This window comes from Rhinolophus sinicus, chromosome 16 (assembly GCF_057876585.1).
Source record: "Rhinolophus sinicus isolate RSI-liver-muscle chromosome 16, RSI-T2T, whole genome shotgun sequence".
In the NCBI taxonomy this organism is placed as follows: Eukaryota; Metazoa; Chordata; class Mammalia; order Chiroptera; family Rhinolophidae; genus Rhinolophus; species Rhinolophus sinicus.
In genome coordinates, this window is record NC_142516.1 from 7,184,402 (window position 1) to 7,206,154 (window position 21,753).

Sequence of the window (21,753 nt, forward strand, 5' to 3'; positions counted from 1 at the left end):
AAGAGGTTAAGGAATCCATGCTCTAGGATTTTCTGATATTATCTGATCACTGACCATCTGATGTTCCCAGTCTTTGACTAAAGAAAGAAAATTTCCGGGACCAAGAGTATGGGACAAGCAGCAAGGCCTCCAGGATGCTCCCCAACAGGCACGTTCCCGGGCCCTCCCTCACCTGGTCTGTTAAACGGCCCAGACCACCTGGTGTTAATCCGAATCACCTGAGAGCCAATTCTGATGCCCAGTCGTCTGTACTGTTTTAAAACCATGGCCAAACTTTTCACCACTACAAATCTGGCAAATTGAGTGGATGAATTTAATCCCCACTTTGCAAATGGTCTCTTTGAACCCACGTATGCCTTCTGGAACAGCAAGTGGGTTCCACTGCTCTGAGGGTCCCTCTTATTCTACGTAAGTGGAAGACTGTGAAATGGGAATGGTGGCCTCTGAAAACAAAGTCATCCAAAAGACTCAAAGCTGTGGGCCAGACAGCGAGCTCTGCTAGGACAAAAATCCTCCTTTCTTCACTAGTGGAATCTGAAAATTGGATGAGTTCTTACAGATCAGCGGGTCTAGTCTCTGCATTCAGCCGAAACAGGCCTACTGACTCAATGTCCAGGATGCCACTCGGGTAGGTGTGTATTTCAGAGCAGCCCAGGTGAGTGTGATGATTTGCCAGGTTTGGGAAACAGTGCTCTGGCCCACCTGGCACCTACAGATGGGAGAATGAAACCCAGAGCAGTGGAGTGCTTGACTGCTGCAGGTTGGTGGCACAGCCAGGCCCAGAAGCCATGCCACTGGTTTCAGTTCTGGGTACCCTGGGGCCTCCTGAGCCCCAGAAGGCGATGTGCAAGGGGAGGGCTTAAATAGCAGCTGGGCAAAGGGTTGGCTCTATATTCAGTTTCAAATCTGAGTCCCCCTGAAAAATGAAACTGGTCTGACCCCCACCTGGAATAAAGTCAACACTCAATACAAAAAACCAAAAACTTTCTGCCAAGTGTCAGTGCCATACAAGAGGTCTCAGCCAGCCTTTCAGCCGCTTTCATTAGCATCTGACAGCCTCTGGACAGTCCCTAATAATCAGCATTTTTAATAAACCACCCAGGGTGTAGAGGTGAAAATCTAATAGACAGATTTCACTTCTCAGGCGTCTGAAGGACGAGTGATTAGCAGGGATTAAGACGAGGTTGGGTGGAGGCTGCCTTACCCGCCATCCACCCCCACTCCCTTCTACACAGACCTGGGGAGCCAGCCTCAGCTCCAGGAGAGGGAGGCGCAGGGAGAGGACAGCCAGGCGCCGGCACCCCTGCACAGCCTGCTGGGGACTCTCCTTCACTGCTGAGTGGGAAAACTCATCTTCTCTTACAGGCTACGTTACTGCAAATAGCGACATTCGGAAGAAGACAACCCAGTTCCCTAATGTTCAGCACGGACCTAGGTTTCGGTCACCTGGACAATCACAACAGAAGGGGCAAGTCAGATTTGAATCTACTTTCTGACCTCCCTGGTATTAGGGCTCTGGGCCTCGCTTTCTCTTAACTGAACTTTCCAAAATCCAACAAAGCATTTCAGAAGCCAAGCACGTACAACCAGAGTCTATTCATTCTCCCTTTGCTTTGATGGCAGCTGAGACCCTCTCTGCTGATCGAACCTAAAACATAGGAAAACAGTTTGCAAAGGAGACTTCTGAAGCAGGGAACCCAGAGTGAGTCCTAGGAGGTGCCCTTGGTGTCTGGGCTTGTGATTCTTTCAGACCCTGCAAGTGGTCTGCCATTGCCACAGCCTCAACTTAACACCTGTCCTTCTCTAAGTCTTAAAATACATCTTGCAGCAAACACAGCCCACCCACCTGCCATCTGCACACAGAATGAGGTATCTCTGATTACCAACCTACCAGGGTGCTTCTAAACAATGACTGGTTTTTAACACTGAGGTTTTTAACACTTTTATTCACTGCCCCACTGGCTCGCTTTCTTGGGGAAGGCGCCTGGGCAGGGTGAGAGGTGGCCAGGGCCACAGCCAGCCCCAGTGTCCTGGCTCACAACCGCTTGCTATTTCTTACCTAACTACTGTCCCTCTGTGGGGGAAGGAAAGAGGAGACCAACTGGTGCCTCCTGTTCTGACCTTCAGAACAAGTCCTTATGGGATGAACACACTCCCTTTATACAAATAAGCACCTTCCGATGTTACCTAGCCACAGTTCTGATGGACCGTTCCCGAGGTTCAGAGGTGCGGGAGTGGGCGGGGCTGCGTGCTCTGAGTCCCCAGACTGAATTACTGACTCAGACGGCAGCGCTCGAGGAGCCTTGGGGCTGTGATCCAGCCTCCCGGTGTTCCGCACAGTGGCTCAGTGAGTGGGAATGACCCGCAGTGACACAGGTGCTCATGGCACAACTGGGGCCAGAGTCCATGTCTCTCCACTGCTCACAGGTGACTCACAGTCCGAGTCACCGGGCTGCGTGTCAGCCCAGGGGAAGGGACATGTTCAGGTCCATCGTTGATGGAGCACACGAGGTCAGGGACACAAAATGCGGCCTTGTCACAGAATGTGTAACGAAGCCAAGGCAGGACCAACATAGCAGTGGAGTTCGTCCACATCAGTCTGCCGTTCACACGTTAAACGATGTTCCCGGCACATACGAAGGATGGAAAGAGACGAAGGAACGAGGACAAGAATAAAATGTGGATAATCTACCAAACCGACAATGGGTTCTTAGGTAACTGAGATTAGGTACAAGCATGGTGGGAGAGCGAGACGCTCTTTAAAGGAGCGCATAGCATTAGGAACAGATTTCTACCCAAAGGCTCTCAGATCTTACCAAGAGGCTTCAGTTGGAAAGGGGGTTGTGATTGTTCAACTCTTGAAAGGATCACAGGACAATTAAAATAAACACAATTACCAAAAGAGCAAATGACTATTAAGTGCTGTATTCCCCAGAGGAACATGAGACATGAGCTCTTTCCGTGGCTGGCTGGAGCTCACCAAGTACATGGTGGCTTGTGGTCTCACCCGCCCCTTAGAAATTGTCCCTCGGGATGAGTGCCTGTCCCAGGAAAAAGGCACTGACGAAGCTAACGACCCCTGACGCGGGGCCGATTCTGATGCTCTCCGCTAAGCCTTCCGCACAATCACCTACCCATGGGCACCTCCACTGGTTCTGCTTCTTGGCCACGACCGTCCCTTGAACGCCTGCTAGCCTCACTCTCAAGTTCACACCAAGTTCATCCCAACCAGGATGCAATGTGTTCTCTGCCTGGTACCCACAAATTCACCCCTGGGCCAGCAGGCTTGGGCGCCGTGCCCCTGGCATCCCTCAATTTTCAGCCCCCTTGAGAGGACTGTTCACAGCAGTTATTCTCATTTTCAGGTTAAAACCCGGTGGGCTACAGCTGCTGGACTGAGCAGCAGGCAGCCCCAGGCAGCGTGAGCTGGCAAGCTGGAGCCTGAGGCCCCAGGGCAGGGGATGTGAAGGCAGCGACGGACACATTTTCAATCGGTGTTAAGAACTGCAAGCATTTTCTTGTTAAAGGAAAATCAAATAAATAAGAAACTAAAAAGGGAAAAATAAAAAGAGTGACGGAATAATCAAAGAAAACCCTTCAGAGTGGAAGAGTTTCTTTTCTGTAATAAGCTGCTTTTACTTTGTTTCTTTGGCTCTCACTCCATTGTTGGAGCCTGATCCTCAAAAGATACCCTAGAGGACTCCCTGAAGTCGGGGTGTCTCAGGTCCATGAGAAATTTGGTGGGAGTAAGAATGTGAGTAGAACCTGCGGGAGAACAGAGGCCAGCTGACTGCTTGAACAAAGGTACGTTACAGGAACATGCCAACTTAGGCCTACATTTTACACAGCCAATGAGGTATGAGAAAGCAAGACGGGCACACACATGCACACACACACGCACACACACACTGCAGGATGGCTGGCATGCACAAAGCAGGTAAGTCCACACAGCGGACGTCGGCTGTCTGCGTGAGGCCCCTCCATGAATCCGCATGGGCCACTTTCTCTTCCCAGGTTCCCACCTCCCAACAGGGAACCTCAGGCCAGAGCCAGAGCTGAAGAGGGAGATTTACCCCCGAGCCTGGTTATGACAGCTTCTGCCCAGGAAAGCTGTGTTTGAGCTGAGAATTATCCAACACACGCATGCAACATATATGCAAGCAGCTTACTCACGAGCCCTACGTAGCAGAAAGGAAGAAGCTATACAAGGAGCAATGGCAACCAGACGGGAAGCTTTTGGGAGTGGGCGGGGGGATGTCCAATCTCCCCACTAAATGGCGGTATTTAGAAGGTGGCCAACAGTGCCAGGTCCATGTTGAGACACCCAGGAATGGTCATATGGACTGGGCTGTAAGCTGCTTGCTCTGAGAGCCTGGGGGGGATGGGTGGCCACTGAGACTTGGTCACCCTCAAGGGGAGGAATAAAATTGACACAGCTTCTTAAGGTAAGGGGGAAAGGACAGAGCCTGGCCAGGGTAGTATGTGCTGAGCGCCTCTTGCCCATCAAAGTCAAAATGCACCTGGTAGCGTGCTAATCCATTTTATCAAGGGCAAGATGGGACAAAAAGGAAGGCCTAGAAATTGTGGAAGCTCCTACAGACATGTAAAGGGAGAAAAATCTCCTGCTGCATTAAGTCAGCTCTTATGAGTTGCTTCCTTTCTTCTGGAAAACAAACAGGAAATACCAGAAAGGGTGTGACAGACCCAGAAAGCAGTAAGTCTAGGTTGGTGGGAACCCTTAGCAGAGTCCAGCAGTCAGGCTGATAGGTTTCGGGTAATATCTGCTCACACACGTTTGTCCATCTCCAACTGGACAGGTAAAGAGCGGGTCACAATTTGACCTTCCTCTCAGTGAGCACCTTCTGGGTGTGAGGCCCAACGCCAGGACACTGACAAGTCCCACCTCAGGCCTGGTTCGGGGCTGTAAGTGGGTGTTCTAACCCCATTTGGTTGGGTAAGGACATCGCAGTCTGCAGACGTGGCGCCCTGGTTCCACGAGACCCCCGGGCAGAGGTAGAGCGGTGAGCCTGGGGCTGATGGAGTCTGTGGTCAGGCACTTCCCTCTACATGCATCTGCCTCTCATCAAGAGATGGTGTAGACATGAGGAAGGAGGCCGTCGCCCCTTAGCTTGTGCCATCCACAAACGGGTTAAGAGACTCGTTGTGCCGGGGCCATGGAGAGTCGAAAACAGAATGAAACACCAAAGCATGGAATGGAGTCAAAGTGCGGTGAAGCAGCCCCTTCCCGCTAGAAAACATGCGTACTCACCTATCAGCACTTCCCACTTCCCGTTGGCCTGGGTCACCTCGTATGCACACCGCATCTCATTCAGGCTCACGCCCCCCAGGATGAAAATAATGAGGCGGGGCCCACTGCGGTACTCCCCCGGGGCCTTATTCTTATGCCAGTGCCCATAGCGGGCGCTGGGGAGTGGGGAGAAGTGAAGGGGGGGAGAGGGGGAGAGAGAGGGGGAGAGAGAGAGAGAGAGAGAGAGAGAGAGAGAGAGAGAGAGAGAGATTAATTACATTTATCTGCACTTACAGTATCTAGCACGTCACAGCTCCGTGACTCAGTGACACATTGGTTCTGTGCACCAGTGACCAAAGCGGAGTAACGCTTAGTAAGTGTGTGAATGAACTGCAGTGCAAAACCCTAAGTGCTTGGGCTGCCGGGAGAAGAATCACTAAGAGCGCCCATGCCGTGACCCTGTCACACTGAGAAACATGTAGGCAGCAGACAGGTTCAGGTCGGTTCTAAAGTTGGGCTTGTTAAGTGCAACAGCTTCACCCACCATGACGTTCGTCCAGGCGTCCACCCATGGTTGTACATTTCGAGGCTTGTCTGGGACATTCTGCTGGCAGCGAGCAGCGACGACAGTCTAAGGCCGGGCTTCCCAGCACAAACATGCGGGGCCGCCTCAGCATGAGGAGCCAGCAGGAGGGAGACACAGCCCTTGCCACTAGGAATCACGGCTTAACTGGGGTGGGTGGCACAGGTGGGTGGGGAGACGGAAACTACGATGGAGAATAAGTAGCTCAGTGTCACAGGGACAAACGCAGTGAAGGGCCATCTAGTGCTATCCAAGTGTCACTGTGGAAGGCTTCCCAAAAGAGGTGACACCGAGCTGTCTCTGGACACACGGGTTTCAGTTCCCTAGTTCTGCGGAGGTGCCCGCTCTGCCACTGGGCGTCCTCAATAGATCTCCATCTTGTCCTCAGAAAGAAGAATGACAAATGGGCTACTTCTACCGTGTTTCCCGAAAAATAAGACCTAGTGGGACAATCAGCTCTAATGCCTCTTTTGGAGCAAAAATTAATATAAGACCCGGTATTATATTATATTATATTATATTATAATCTTATAGTAAAATAAGACCTGGTCTCACTATATTATATTATATTATATTAATTATATATTACATTATATTATATAAGACCCGGTCTTATTTTACTATACTAATTTTTGCTCCAAAATTAATTTTTAGAGCTGATTGTCCCGCTAGGTCTTATTTTCGGGGAAACACAGTAGGTTAAGAAAATAGGGAACAAAACGCAAATCCAAACAAGGAGAGCAAGTCCCCTCTGGACAGTGAGATCTCGGCCCTTCTTCCTGATCTATAACAGCCATCAGCATTGAAGTCACTTTCCAAGTCTCGAAGGCACTGGGGGCCCCTGTGGGGCCGACACAAAATTTCAGTCACTTTCTTTGCCCGAGCAGTCATTGGAGGTTCTGCCATCGTCATCCAGCCTGGCTGGGGCACTAGCTGGGAGTTTGCACTATACTCCAACGTTGGCAATAAACGTTTGGCCTCCACTGCCATCAGAGGGGGTGCACAATGCCCTATGTGCCACACAGGCCTTCAGCGCCCCCAGGAGAAGGCCTGAAAGTAAAGATGGAAAGAGGGGGGGCGGGCACAGTATGAGAAGAGGGACAAAGGTGTATATCCTAGTGTTACACCAGTGCCCCAGGTCGCCCTCCTGGCACTGGTGACTCTCCTGTTCCAAGCTCATGTTCAGCCCTGACTGTTCTCTGGAGCCAAGCAAAGGTCTTGCTGTCAGAGAAATACAGAGTAGCCCCCTACCACCTCAGGAAAGGTACCAGACGCTGCTGTGGGTTGGGGGGGGCAGCACTAGACTGCACCAGAGAGTGAGTCTATAACAGGTGTCACATTACGGAGTCCCAGGGACAGGCCTGTGGAGTGGAGATATCCACCCCCCCCACCACCACAGAGCACAGCAGGAAAGGTTTCTAGATGAGGGAAGAAGGAGAGTGAGAGGAAGAGCTCCGAACACAGACCTCGCAAGGCACCGTGGACGACCAAGAACACGCATTGTATAGAACCTGGGGACAGACTCTCTACTGACATCCTGAAGCTGAGATGTGTCTGAGCATCACCAGAAACCCAGTCAACCCAAAGCAGCCACGTGTCCCCCATCTGCGTTTCCATCAAGAACGGATCTGAGAAATGTGGCTCTGTGCAGACGACATATTCATCCCCTTCTTAATTAATAACTGAAATCAATTTATGAATCAAAAGTGAAGACAGAATGCACCAAGGGCCTGCCACGTGCCAGGCTCTGCTCTCGGCACTGAGGATAAAACACACACCAATCCCTGCCCTCACAAGGCGGACACCCATGTCGGGAAAGACTGACAATCAACAAGATAAATAACCATAGTACACTAAGTGGTGGCGTTATCTGTGGAGAAAGATAAAGCAGGGAAGGGAGATGGGAATTGTCGTGGGGAGGCTGGAACTTTTCCTTTATTTTCTGTAACACCTATATTGAGTGAAATCTCCACATCATACAATTCACACATTAAAGTGTACAACTCGATGGCTTTTAGGGTAGTCACAGAACTGTGAACGATCACCACAATCAATTTTAGACCATTTTCATCAACCCAGAAAGAAACTCTATACCCATCAGCGGTCATTCTCCGACTGGACATTTCATGTAAATGGAATCATATAATATGTGGTCTTTGTGATTTGTCCTTTCACTTAGCATAATGTTTCAAGGTTCATCCACGTTGCAGCTTGGGTCAGTCCTTTGTTTCCTTTGTTTGGCTAAGTAATACTCCATCTATAACTCTACCACATTTCGTTTCTCATTTATCAGTTGATGAGCATTTGGGTCATTTCTACTTTTGAGCTATTATGAATAATGCTGCTAGGAACACTGGCAAACTGTAATTTTAAACAGTAGTTATGGAAGATCATAAAGGGTAATACTTGAGTAAAGACCTGAAGGAGATAAGAGGCAAGCCATGCTGATATATTGGGAATAGATCATTTCAGGCCACGGGAAAAGCAAGTGCAAAGGTCCTGAGGCAGAAGTAAGCCTGGCATGTTCAGAGAAGAGCAAGGAGGCTGGTGCGGCTGAAGTGGAGCAAGAGAAGGGAAGAGTGAGGAATGAGTCACGAGGAACAGACACCAGAGGGGGAAGGCCTCACAGCTGCTGTAAGGACTTGGCCTGCTCTTTGGCTGAGATGAGAACAGCGGGAGTGTTCTTACGGGTCACGAGGCATCACAACAGGACGACTGTGTAGCTGACATCCGAGCAGAGCCGGTCCCACTTCCTGACCCCCTGCCCGCTCAGGGCTTCTCACCTACCTGACAGCCGTGGTGCTGAAGGAGGCAGAGGAGCGGGTGGAAATATAAGGGTAGTGCTTGGTGTCGAGTTTGTCCTCAATAGTGTCCTGGAAAGAGACGAGACGGAGGTTAGGTCGGCCACTGGTCTGAAAAGAGCTGCCGGAAACCCAGGTGACATGATTCAAAGAAAAAATCACTTAGCAAAACCCACGGCCAGGTCTGCACCAACCAGAGCTCCCTCGCCTGCTGCTGAGGCCCAGTGTGGACCATATGCTCCATCACTGGCTAAAACACTGAGTAAGCCTGTAGATCTGCTCTCTAGGAGAAGTTAGAAAAGACTGCATTCATTTTCCTTGTTTCCCTTCCAATTTATTCTTTTGTGAGACTATAAATGTTGTCTTTTATCCAATAAAGTACTGACACTTGCCACCAGTTTTGTAAACTAGACACAAGCAGAGTCTCTCCAGCCAGAGAAAACCTTCCACCCTCCGCTTCCCAAGGGTGTAATTATCTGGTGGGTGGCCCTAGCTATCTGCCTCCTGCTGTTTAGAAATCGACAACCCCACTTACAGCTACCATGTGAAGCCCACACATGTGTCTTTGGAGGCTGGGAGGAGGGGCAGAAAAAGGGAGCAGAAAACAAAGGAGGGAATGACAGGGGTTGGCTTTATCTATTGCACCAAGCAAAGAAATGTAATTGGTTTCTAGATGTCTCATGTTCACCCATCGTTTTAGTTTGTGGATTTTAAAAATAGGAAGCTGACTCACTATATATATTTAAAGTATTTATTTTAACATACAATTCAGTACAAACACCTGGACGGCTATGAATTAACAAAGGGACCCTGGGCAAGAGCCTTCATTCTCAGAACCCCATTCCTGCCCACCTGTCAAGTGCAGGAGTTGGACAGATTATCTCCCATCCCCCCTAAAGATCTAGCAGAGTACAATTCTATGCAGGGTTTCCTCACTCTACAAGAAGGGAGGGGAGGGCCACCACAGGGAGCTTTACAAATATGAGACACCCACCATGGACAAGGCACGGTACCAGAGGACACGTCAGTTAAGGGCCCAGGACCAAGGTATAAAAAGGTGAGCGAAAGCACCGAGGAGCATACAGGCTCGTAAAGAGCCTCCCTGACACACGCTACAGGAGTCCCGGGGAGGCCTCTGTGGGGCGGGGGTCAGACGGGTGGGGTGGGGTGTGGGAACGGTGAGACCCGACGGGCCTCTGAAGGCAGGCAGGATTCAGGAAGTGGAGAGGACAGTGAGAACAGCCCAGACGCGGGTGGTTTTGAATAGAAGAGCAGAGGCAGAAATATGTTTGGCAGGGTCTCTGGCTGGCACGGAGGGCTGAGGGAGGGGAGCAGTGGGAGAAGGTAGGCTGGGGTGACATTCCGTAGGCCCTTTCGCACCGACAGCGGTGTCATGTGACACACCCACACCTCAGCGTGGACCTTGTTACTCACTGGACCTTTAGATGCTGTGATATGTTTGGTTCCTTTGGGTGTGCTGTCATCAAGGGGTCTCTACTGTGGGGCAAGACCGTCTGGATCTTGGGGAGCCGCACCTGGCGGTATCTTGGGACTGTTCTTCATAAGCCCTCAGGACAAGACATGCTCTGAGGCCAGAACGAGCTTTGGAGACCTGGGGTGTCACCACCACCTGAGAGCAGGCGAAGCTGGAAGCACGTGGGCCTTCAAGGGAAGAGCCCTGGGCCCTGGCTGTCCCCCTCCACGCCCTCCCCCCCACCGTCACTGACCTCCATGATGTCCTTAATAATCGGGGTCCACCGCGAGAGCTGGTAGGTCTGCTCACTGATGCGCTCCTTCCGTTCTGGCTTGCTCCTGCGGCGCAACGTGGACTGAAAGCAAACACGCTCACGGTTAGACTGAGGCAGGGGCCACGTGGGCCCTACGTGACTGTGCTGGCCTCCAGAAAGTCTTCTCGAGGACTCTCAGAGAGGCAGCACTGGCAAAGAATAATGAGTAGGGGACAGTTTCCCTGGAAAAGCCAAAAATATGCGCCTTTTAGGAACCTGGATTAAACTTGGTTCTCTAAAATCATGAAAAATGGCAAATGTGGGTAAATATATGTGCCATTTTAAAACAATCCAGGTATTTAAAAATAATAATAAAGTCGATTATGGGAAAAAATACTATTTCAGGTGTGACTTATTCTTTGATTTTGTTTCAACGGTATAGGATGTCCTAAAGGAATTGGTCCCTCTTGTGAATAGGGTCTAAAATTGCGAGTTACATGTCTCTGGTCTGGTGGCTTCAGAACAAAGTTTTTGGCTCCAAGATTCCAAAAGGAGCGCACCCGAAACTCTAGCTGTATTAGCACTGCTGCTGGGCTGACTCCCTACAGACAGAAAGCACAGTGGGGCTCCTACTGGAGGGGGGGCTCCTAGCGAGTACTCTGCAGAGTGCTTCCGCCGCTTCCTTGAGTCCGGGCGCCCCGCCCCCAGCCTCTTCTAGAGCTCACTGCGTGGTCGGGCCTCCCAGACTTGGTCCTGCATCATCGCTAGCACAGGGGACTCAAAGCAGGGAACTGCCTGATGCCAAGTGCTGGTTGTCCCCTCCCAGAAGATGCTGAGTCTGCGTGTCCAGAGGCAAAGCCAGACCCACCTGAAGGAGCCGGTAGGACCCCTGTGATGGGCTGGTTCACAGACACAGCTCAGCTCTAACGACTGTGTGGCTCCTTGATGTGCACGCCTGGGTCCTTGGTGCTAATGAAACCTCTATTTTATTTACACCTCTGTATCTTTATTCCTCTGATTTTATCTGCTTCCTCTTTCTCGATGTTGAGTGTGTGTATCATAAGCTGCCTTAAGTAAGTCAGGGGAGAATAGGCAAGGCCCACCAGCTTCCCTGCTGCCGCCCCCTCCCCATCACAGGCTGGCCCTTACGTCTGTCACGATGGGCACCCCGAGATGGGCCATGTTGGTGATGATCTCGCTGTCCTCCGGGGGGATCTGCGCATGCTGGATCAGTTTGTTCAGGTTTTCCTCAGTGATGCCTAAGAGAACAAAGCCCGGTCACCACACCCACCACTGCACACCACGCACTCAGGAACGGTGCCCCTTCTTCTCAGAATTAGTGGAAATTAATCTGTTCATTGCATCAACTTTACTGTAAGACAAAGACAAGATCGGGACTCCAATCCCACCCCACCCCCCAACTCCATCCCAGGCTGTGGCCATTTTGGTCCATGTTCCCTCCGCCCCTGCTTCTCAGCCGTCCCTGCCACTCCTGGCCCACGTCAAAGTTAACTTGGACAAGAGAGCCTCTGGGCCCATCTTTTTGCACAACAGACAAACAACTATGGGCAACTATGATGTGGGGAAAAATCGGTTATTTAAAAGCCCAGATTACAAAGTGATGCAAGTTACAAGTATCTGGCAGATACGCGCCAAGAAACTGGCTGTGAAGCTCTCCCCGCTTTGCAAGTGCCCCCTGCTCCCTCACCCCCTCCCTGTCCTCATCTGTATGTCCCGTACCACTGGTTAACCCCAGGATTACCGGGGGACACTAGCCTCTAGCTGCAACGGATCTGCCGACATTACATTTCCCCAAACGTAAAGAGCCACTAGGATCTTCTTGTTAAACACCCTTCCCCTTCCCTTTCCCACATCTTTTCAACTACTTTTCCGCCTTCTTTTCTCTCTCCCAGCTGCGCCTCCTCTGCACCCCACCATTCCTACCATTCTTCAGGAAGATGTAGAGAAGGATGATGCGGATTTTGTCGTAAGTGCTGACGTTTGCATCCAGCAGAATGGGGACGATGGCTCTCATGGGGTCCTTGATCTTCTCCCCTTCGGCATCCGTGCCCATGGCCAGGTCCTGCAGGAAACACAGTGTGCTGGCCTCATTTCTGGTGACAGTCATAGGTGGTGACCATCAGAAAGTTCCTGGCCCGTAAATGTCTGGGATTTGCTGTTGGGGTGGGGAAGGTGTTGCACAGGTACTTCTCTCGCGATGTGTGGTAAGTAGCGCTGATCTCTACATCATCAGCGAGACCAAAGCTCCAAGTCTCACTTTCCTCACACAGAAACCACATGACTTGCCGTCTTGTTTAAAGGTAGGCTGTTCCCTTCAGGGGAGGGCCTGTGCCAGCTCCTCAGGGAAAGGCTCAATCCTGGCAGGTCTTCTAGAGGCACAGAGCCCTGTGGGGGGACTGGGGCTTAGAGGGACGCACTTTCCACACAAGAAATGCTTTGGCATTTTAAGGTGCCTCTGCCTGGCTCTGCTTCCCCTGGCACTAAGGACAGCCTTTTGAGTTTTAACTGCTCAGGTTTTTAATATTCCAATCATTTCTAGGGTGAGGAGGAAAAAAGAATGGGCTCTCAAACCTGCAAATCCAACCCAAGGAGATGAAAGAAGAGAGAAGGGCTGACAAAAGAACTGAAGATGAGAGAGAGCGAAGTAAGCACTGTCTGCCGGCCTCACCCTCACACTGCGACCCAGGCCAGAGCAGGACACATTCTCGAGAGGCCAGAGAAAGTGGCACCTCAGCCTCAGCCCGTCAAGGACCATTTGGTCTTGTTCTCAGAGACCAGCGGTGGCAACTTCCTCCGTGGCTTTACAGAGGTTGCCGGAAGGTTCCCTTTTTCCTCTGGGGATCCCGGGAGTCCATAACAATCATGATCTCGAGTTCATGGTCGTTTCCCAGTCTGGGTCGGAGGAAGGCAGGTACCTCTCCTAGGCCCTGTCACCTCTCAGTCCCACCACCAGCCTCAAGAGGCACTTGTTCAGCAGGGTCTGATTCTAATACTCTCTAAAGTCAAGTTAAACAAAACAAACACTACTGAGCACTTCTGAAAAAATGTGAACTCCCAAGGATTAATCCCAATTGCAGTTTTACTGATCTAGTGATAATGTCTTCTCTGGATGGTCAAGTTCTTTTGGAACCCCTTGTGTTTACCAAGATCACCGGTGAAGTGATGGATTTTAGCAGGGCTGCTTCCCCTTACAAGAGAGGCAATGCGTCAGGGCAGCCGTCAAACCGGAAGACTTCCATCGTAGCTTCACCCTGAGAACTAGAGCTGTTTTTTTTCTGTGAAAAGGGACCTTCCGCTGAGGCTACAGGAGCATTTATCCCCTTCTTCCCTGAGAAGCTGACCCCAGTGGAGCATTTTTATCACACTTGAAGGAGTGCCAGGATTATAGACTCCACACAACACTCCTGGAAATTGTGGCAGCATTGTTATTTCCCTCTGCGGATGAGGAAAATAAAGCAGGGAGAAATGGGCACATCAAACAAATCAGTGACAGAGACAGAGCTCAAATCCCAAACTCTCAACTTATAGTCCTAATTGTGATCAGTGAGGCTGTGGGTCAATTTCCGTCCTGCTACTGCACTCTCCTCTTTCATCCCCCAGGTCTCCAAAGCTGGTGTGGCCACGACAGGAGGAAATACATTCAGAATACACTATTCAGCCAGCCCTGTGCATGGAGGGCTCAGAGCTCCACACATCTCCTTTCAGCCATTCCAGGGGAGATGGAGACTTTGGAAAGCCAGGCATGCACAATCCAAACGGCACGGCACTCCAGACCAGCCTCGTCCCTACCATTGACGGTGGAGTGGCACTGGCTGCAGCGGTGAGGGAACATGATCTAGTAGGCTAGCCCATCTCAGTGGCCTATGATTCTGCAGGATGTGCAAGGTCAGATGTTAAAATGCAGCTGGGTAAATGCGCATGGCCAGAAGAGAAGGAGAAGGCCCTACCTGCTCCACGCGGCACAGCTTATCCACGGTGCCTTGGTAATGCTTCATGCAGTCCTCCGCAAGGTGCAGGTGGGTCGAATACTAGGACAAAGTTTGTGATCAGGGAATTACTGATTCATACATCTACCGAGCACCGACGATGTAGAAACACGGGGCCAGGCACCCAAGGTGGCTCCAGCCTCATAAAGGACATGAAATGTGTTCAGGCCGGTACATAAACACCACAAGGTAGGAAATTTTGTGTGTCAGGAGAGAGGGACAAACCACATTCTAAGAGTCAAGAGGAAGGGGGGATCCTTCATGAGGGTAGGGTGGCAGGATGGCTTCGCACCACGTACACAGATTCTTTGATCCTCCCCCCCCCCCAGGAGGTGGAGCTTAGTTGCCCTCTCCTGGAGCACGGGCTGGATTTTGTGATGCCCTCCTCATGGACAGTGTGCAGGAAGTGACGTGTGACATCCCAGGTCAGGACACAGAGGGAAATGTGACTTCCCCTGAGCTCTCTCTGGGGAAGCCAGCTGACATATGGTAAGTCTCAAGCAGCCCTGTGCCAGGTCCATGAGGGGAGGAATAGGAAGGACAAAGAGAGAAATATATGGAGAAAAAAACATCACAGGACATAAGCTGTCTACCCCAGCCTTCCATTTTTGTCTAACAAAAATTGAAAATAATTAAAAATCTGTGGATTTCAATGCACTGATTAGTGTAGTGGGGTTTGAGAAGTCTTTTTGCAGCTATTTATACCCAGATTCCAATCCACTGTGGATCGCCATACCTTGCTGAGCTCCTTCTGGTACTGGGGCATTTTCTTCAGCATCTGGGACAGGTCCCGCATGGTGGTCTGTAAGGGAGAGGACAGCACATGGTCTCACTCCAATGGCCCTGATCTAAGAGGCTGTGCAAGGCTGGGCGCGTAGGACAGGACAGCAGCCCGCACTGGACTTCCCAAGCGCATGCTCTGTAACTCTCGAAATGAATCTGTTAAACACAACATCATGGCTGTTTAGACTGCCAGCCAGGTCTCTGGGTCAAAAAACTACTGATCCAAATACTATCACTGTCTGATTGGTGGGAATGGAATGCTGAAGTCTAGCAATTATGTTTTATTTTTTAGACTAGAAGGTTACTGAAAGCATAATTCTTGCCAGGAAAGAACACTTTTTCTTCTTTCTACTGCCTTTCTGTATACTCTACTCACGCACTCTTGGCATCGAGTTCACACTTCATCCCAGAGGAAAGGCTGCAGTTGTGTAGACAGGTGACAAGGAGGCAACAGGCAGGAAAGGTTGGGATCCGCCTCCTGACGGGAGGGTCTGTTTACATTCTAACTTTGTGACCCACCTAATCCCACTCATTTTTCCAACAAAAATCTATTGAATTACTACGACATGACACATACTTTTAAGGGCTAAAGCTACAAGACCAAAAAAAAAAATTTCTGCCTTCATGGAGCTCAGATCTAGCAGAGCAGCCATCCAACTAAGTGGATAAGCACTCTTTCAAGGCATCAGAATGTGGGTGCACAGAGCAGAGGCACCTCATTAGTCTAGGGAGGAGTGGGGAAGGTTTCCCCCCAGAAATGACGCCTGAGCCAAAGGGCCAGGACTTTACAAGGCTCGGCCCAGGCAAGAAAGTCAGGTGCCGATGGAGCCAGGCAGTGGGGACAAGGTGGAGACAGAGGTGAGACCAGAGGTGTCCCGGAGCCTGACGACCCAGGTGCTATAAGACGGCCACAGGTGGGGGAATGGGAAGTCACTAAACGGTTTTAAGCAAGGCAGTGACAGAATCAGAGCTGCGTTTCCCTTGACGAAGATGGGTGAGCCACTTCTGATAAGCAGTCAGGATAAGGAGAGGCCCAGGTAAGCCAGGGTATGAATGCTAATTCCACCACAAGCTGAAAAAGATGTCCCAGTTCTTCCGGCTTAAAATGAATTGTGATCTAACACAGTAAATACGAATCTTTAGTGTTACAAAAAGAAACTCCCCACAAATATCAAAATATGGGGCTCCGGATTTCAATCTTGAATGCAAAATGAGACAAAATGATTGTAGATGAAGGGAGGACGACAACCCCCCAACTCACTAGCCTTACCCAGAGGAGGTGTCCTCGCTGCTTCTAGAGAGAAAGCAGGGATCAGCTTAAAGGGCACTGAAGGTTAGTGTGGGTTTACCTTCTCTCCAGTGTTCATTCTCTTGCTAGAAGAAAAATCTTTCAGAGAACGGGTGACTTCCCTGGAAGACAGAAGGAGGCAGCTAAGTTTCAAAGCAACACGAAGCACTTCTAATGGATGCTGCAGGAGCAACGCAAGAGTCTTCCTTTAAAAAAAACAACTGTGGGGAATCGTCCTGCCAAATAAGGTACCCTTGAAAGTGATTTCTAAGAGGAGAGAGACACGTTGTTTTCTAAACCGGGACGTCCAGAGTGGGGGGTACGAGATGATTCGAGAAGAAAATATTAGGACATTATTTATGTTTATCTGACTTCATCCTTTTCAAATCTGTTTTTGTGTAGGCTGCAAAATATACACATTAGTACAATAAAGCATATATTTAATTCATAGATAAATTTAAGCACTGGAACTGTGACTCAACATTTTTCTAAATTTGAGTGATCCAAAAAGTTTGGAGACCACTTCTAAGTAACTGAGCTAATCAAGACTATTATGTTCTCACTCCTCCTTGTGACTTTCTAAGGACATCACCAAATCAATGTGTAGCAAAATGTGTCTTTCTGCAAAAATAGAATTGTTTAAAGGTCTTATAACAATGTTTAGGTACTAGAAACATTTGGAACATTTTCAGGTAGGTTCGGCATATACAGATATCAGTTGTTGCTCAGACAGGGGAGGAAGACACACACCAGCTAAACAAGAGGACTGCGTGGAAGTGGAATATGGATCTTCAGTGGAAGGAACTGCCTTTACATGTTTAGTGTCTATAAAGCATTTGCGGAGAGCGCTACAAATGCTTTCCCAAAACTCTCAAAGCCCCCCCAACACAGGATGGATTTTCTAACTTCCTGGAGTTGGTGGAGCCCGAGCTCAGAGATCAGAAAGGATTTGTCCTCATAGGTTAGCATGTTGGCTGGCGCCTTCGCTGAGGCAGGACTTCATCCACTGAAGAACTCCACCCAAGCTGCCCAGAGGATGCGCCTCTCAGAGACCACAGACAGAGAAAATCATTGTGCCCTGGAGGAGAGCGGAGGAGAGGAAAGGGGCTCTTACTGGGACACCTCTGCAATGTGCTTGTGGCGCAGGGTTATCCACAGGTCGTCGTCCTCGTCCAGAAGCACTTCCTTCACCCGTGCCTCTCCGATGCCACTCGTCTCATACCTAGAGAGAGGATGTCCCCACAAAATTCATCCAGTGCCCTCTGGTTTATAATAGACAAGAGCTCACAGTCCGCAGATGACAAATGCCCACATGAATGATTTCACAAGCCCCATGACCACCCGATGTGTCACTGTCTGTATCAGGTCTATGGTACGAGCACTGACACAGCTAATTCCTTGGGCAGGGAGAGACCCAAAGCTCTAATCAAGGTTAGCTGACTTGAAGTTCTGTATTAAAATCCTCAGGGTCAGCTGACAGGAGCACCACCTGAGCCACCTGGTCCAGGCGTGAAGTCAGGGTATAGATGGGTTCAGAGTTACTTATAAGGGACAAAGATCATGTCTGTCCCTCTCTGAGAAAGGACTGGATACCATCCTCAAATGTGTGGTGGCTAAATAGCCTCCAGCAGCGACCAGTAACAGGCCCTCAGCATATGATTACATGTAAAATCATGAGCATCTACAGGAAGGCAAGAATTATGGGGCCAAAACGGAGAAGAGCAGAGATTTTCACTCATATTTTTAGAATCTTCATTTTGAAACCACTACTTTCATTCATGATCAACATTGTAAAATAAATGACACAAGAACAGTGTTTCCATAAAAAGAAAAACTAGTTTTTAGAAACTAGTTTCCAATGATTGCTACCAAGAAAAATGTTTATAATGAAGAAAACAGCTCCTCTGCAAATAGAGTTTAGTGAGAAACTCCTGTGGATCCATTTTGTCATATTTCATGATCAATAATTAAGAAGGTTCAACTCTGAATAAGGATATGCACACAGGCCCAAACTGACATATTCACACATCCAAGCAGGCTATGAACTGAGGTGATGTGAGCTATGAACGGAAGATCCAAAGTTCTTGTTCTCCCTGAAAAGGGGCCCAAATTCCTGGTTAGAATTGCCACTGGATTTTGGCAACTCACAGAAAAGATTGCAGATATCAATGCACTTGCTTTTCCTAGGGTTCATGACGTCCTCTTTCTCTAAAGTCAGAGGTGTCTGTGGTTTGTCTGCAGAGCCTAGTCCCTCGGGGGCGTGTGCACCTACTTGTAGACATCGTTCTCAATAGGCAGCAGATCGTAACTCATGGCCTGAAAAGTCAGTTCATGCAGCACCGGGGAACAGGGATCGAAGCCACGGTCCAGGATCAGGAGCTGCGAGCGAGCCTTGTCCGGGCCCTGGCAGGAAGGACACAGGGAGCTGTCACAAGCCACCCCCCACAACTCCAGCTTCTCCAACTAGCGCAGGCCCTCCTGTAAAAGGGGGCAGCAGGAAGTGAACTCGGCGGGAAAACCTACTAAAACGGCACTGAATATAGTTCATTTACTGCTTGACAAGAACACAAGTAAACATGTGAGAATGCAATGTGTCTACTATGAGTAAGAGTCCTTTGAAGCAGACCCCAAACTGCGGCTGGGGTCCAGAGTGAGCTCAGGAAGCACAGCATCATCGCCTGGGTTCAGCTACAAACAGGCGACCCACCATCCTGTCTGCCTGGGACTTTCAGTTTTAAAACCAAGATAATGAGGAACTGTGTCTGGACTGCAGTGGGAGTTATGTGAATCTACACATGTGATAAAATTAAATGGAACACACACACACACACATGAGTACATGTACACACTACTGAAATCTGAACAAGGTCTGGAGATTGTACCAATGTCAATTTTCTGGGTTGGTATTGTACTACTGAGGGGGTTCCCCGGATGGAGGGCTTTCAGTGCCCAAACTGGGGAACTCCTGGTGAACAGAAACAAGTTGGTCACCGTAGCTCCACTGAACAAAATGTAAATCAGCCTGCCCAAGGGCCTGAGCATTTCACTGGAGGCCACGTGCAGGAACAGCGGCACTCACGTATGCGCCGTGAGCAACTGAGCTCTCCCCAGGACTTACCTCCCCCATGGTTGGGTCATCGGCTTTGTAGGCATCGAGTTTGTCCTGGATTAGCTGAGCCAGCAAAGCATTGTCCTTGTATTCCCTGACAAAGGAGAAGTGACACAGGTGACTGGCCCCTGCACCCAAACAATGGCGCTGACTGCCTTCGGGGAGGAAGGCAGGCCAGCATGGCGAGGGTCAAGGGTGATGGGAGCTTCTGCACTGGCCTTTACAATAAGAATAGAGGTATATATAGCATGCATAATTAAAAAAATAAAATACTTAGCTCAGTGCCTGGAACATAGTAATTTTCTAGTTCCTTTTTATTTGTTTTTTTAATCTAATAGAAAGAGGTAGTCTCTCTAAGCAGCATCAGATAAACAACCACACATCAGCAGAGGGTCCTATCATCCATTCTTTCCCCACGATCAGGCCACCTGAGCCTGACCCACCTGCTTCTCACTTCCCTCAATTCAAATTCCCTTGGGTCTTGTTTTGTTTTGATGGCAAGTAAGATTTCTGCGGGCAGAGCAGATATCAGTGAGCGCCTCAGTCTAAACCTTTCCCCTTGGGTAAGCTGGACAGTATATCCTGGGGCCCCACCCAATTGTATGTAGGGTGTGGCTGCTGCCTGCCACCTGCCGTCAGCACTAAAGCAGCTCTGTACCCAGCCCCGTGACTCCCAGGAATGAACTCCAGTCTCCCACTACTCTGTGGGACATAGGGCCTAGGCGCCCATTTCTTAACTTCCGCCAGGCTTTTGGTCGGTGAACACAGATAATAGAGCAAAGCCAGGTTCTGGGGCAGACCGGGAAGGCGTGTCTCTATAGCTGCACGGCCAGCAGACAATGAGGCAATAAGGACGGGTGGGACACGGCTCCACGGCACTCCAAGTTCAGGCCCGCAGCTCCTCTGGCAGGGGACTTCCCCCTTCCGGTTTCTCCTCGCCTGACTCCTGCTCACACTCCATCTTCACGCTCTCACAGCACTGTGTTCACTCCCGTCAACCCTCCAAAAGTTTCCCAGTGACAGACACTGATGGACAGGATCCCACAGCTGGCATTTGAGGCCCCGAGAAATGGCCTCGTCTCGCTCCACCGTCCTACACACACCCTGCGCCAGGCTGCCACGCCTCCTCAAGCTTGCCCTCTGTTTTCCCAACTCCACACTTCTGCTCATACCAACGCAAGAGCCAACTGTCCACACAAAATGCCCGCTGCTCCTCATCAGCCTGGTGAAATCCAAACCTGTCCTTCAAGACCTAGTTCCAAGGTCACTTCTCGTCTGAAGCCGTTCTTGAGCGTCTCAGCTTGAAGGGCCCTGGATGCCCAGGCCCTGGGCTCGCCTGTCCGCAGGCAGTCATGTCGCAGGGCCTCACTACAGGTGTGCACCGCTTACGCACGACATGCTGGTGTCTTACCTGCCCTCCCAGGTCAGGGCCTTCTAAGGGCAGGGACCGTGTCCCCAGGTTGTGTCCCCTGCACTTAACACACAGCAGATAAGTGCTAAGGGAATGACTATAAAATCTGAAGAATGTGTCCTATAGAGAATTAGTCTCTTTGTATTTTATCTTACTCTGAAACAGTTTCTGTAAAGATGATGCTTTTTTAAAGGTTAGAAAAAGATTTAAAAAAAAACTATAGCAAACCTGGGTTGCAGTAACATAGGGGTTCACATTTTATATGCATGTATGTATATTTCATGATAAAATTTAGAAAATAACAAAACCACTGGAAGAATAATTATCAATGTGATGCTCAAATCTTGACCCTCTTGAGACAACTGTCAGAGGACTTTAAGGGCAGAGGATGCGTCGGGGACAGTTCCTCACTCGGGGGCCCGGAGCTGCCTTACCCCCGGTACCGCACAGCTGGGTACTCTTTCAGGGTGGCACACAGAGTTGCGATCTGCTCTGCCAGGCGCTCCAGTATAGGGTTCTTCATCTGAGCCTTGTGGGGGCTGTAGAAGCTTTGGAAAGCGTCAGCAGAGTCCAGGGAATACACCTGAGGAGGAGGGAGAAAATACACATAGTGTTTGCATTCAGGAATGGCGAACTGTCAGAATTTTCTCTAGCCCTGAAGCGAGTCCACAGAACACGTTTACTCTACACATGTTCTGGGTGTCCGCTGTGCCAGACATTGTGCTACACACTTGGGAACTATGAGTGACCAAAGCATGACCGTCCTCGAGGAATGTGAAAGGAAGGCAGACAATAA

General features: G+C 49.9%; 1 protein-coding gene across 2 annotated transcripts in view; it reads right to left on the reverse strand.

The window, feature by feature from the left end:
- The window catches only part of STXBP1 (syntaxin binding protein 1), a 59,497-nt gene that overhangs the window by 3,427 nt on the left and 34,317 nt on the right, over positions 1-21,753 (reverse strand). Inside the window, exons 7-19 of one of the 2 annotated variants that reach the window (XM_019728630.3) lie at positions 21,392-21,540; positions 19,556-19,640; positions 18,710-18,840; positions 17,552-17,659; positions 16,499-16,559; positions 15,103-15,168; positions 14,328-14,408; positions 12,304-12,442; positions 11,509-11,618; positions 10,360-10,461; positions 8,619-8,704; positions 5,270-5,424; positions 3,640-3,765 (exon numbers count right to left, since the gene is read on the reverse strand). In XM_019728630.3, coding sequence (XP_019584189.1) covers positions 3,656-3,765; positions 5,270-5,424; positions 8,619-8,704; positions 10,360-10,461; positions 11,509-11,618; positions 12,304-12,442; positions 14,328-14,408; positions 15,103-15,168; positions 16,499-16,559; positions 17,552-17,659; positions 18,710-18,840; positions 19,556-19,640; positions 21,392-21,540 — 1,383 coding nt within the window. In that variant the 3' untranslated portion in view covers positions 3,640-3,655. The remainder of the gene's footprint in view (positions 1-3,639; positions 3,766-5,269; positions 5,425-8,618; positions 8,705-10,359; positions 10,462-11,508; positions 11,619-12,303; positions 12,443-14,327; positions 14,409-15,102; positions 15,169-16,498; positions 16,560-17,551; positions 17,660-18,709; positions 18,841-19,555; positions 19,641-21,391; positions 21,541-21,753) is intronic. The other variant, XM_019728631.3, reaches the window with a different exon arrangement.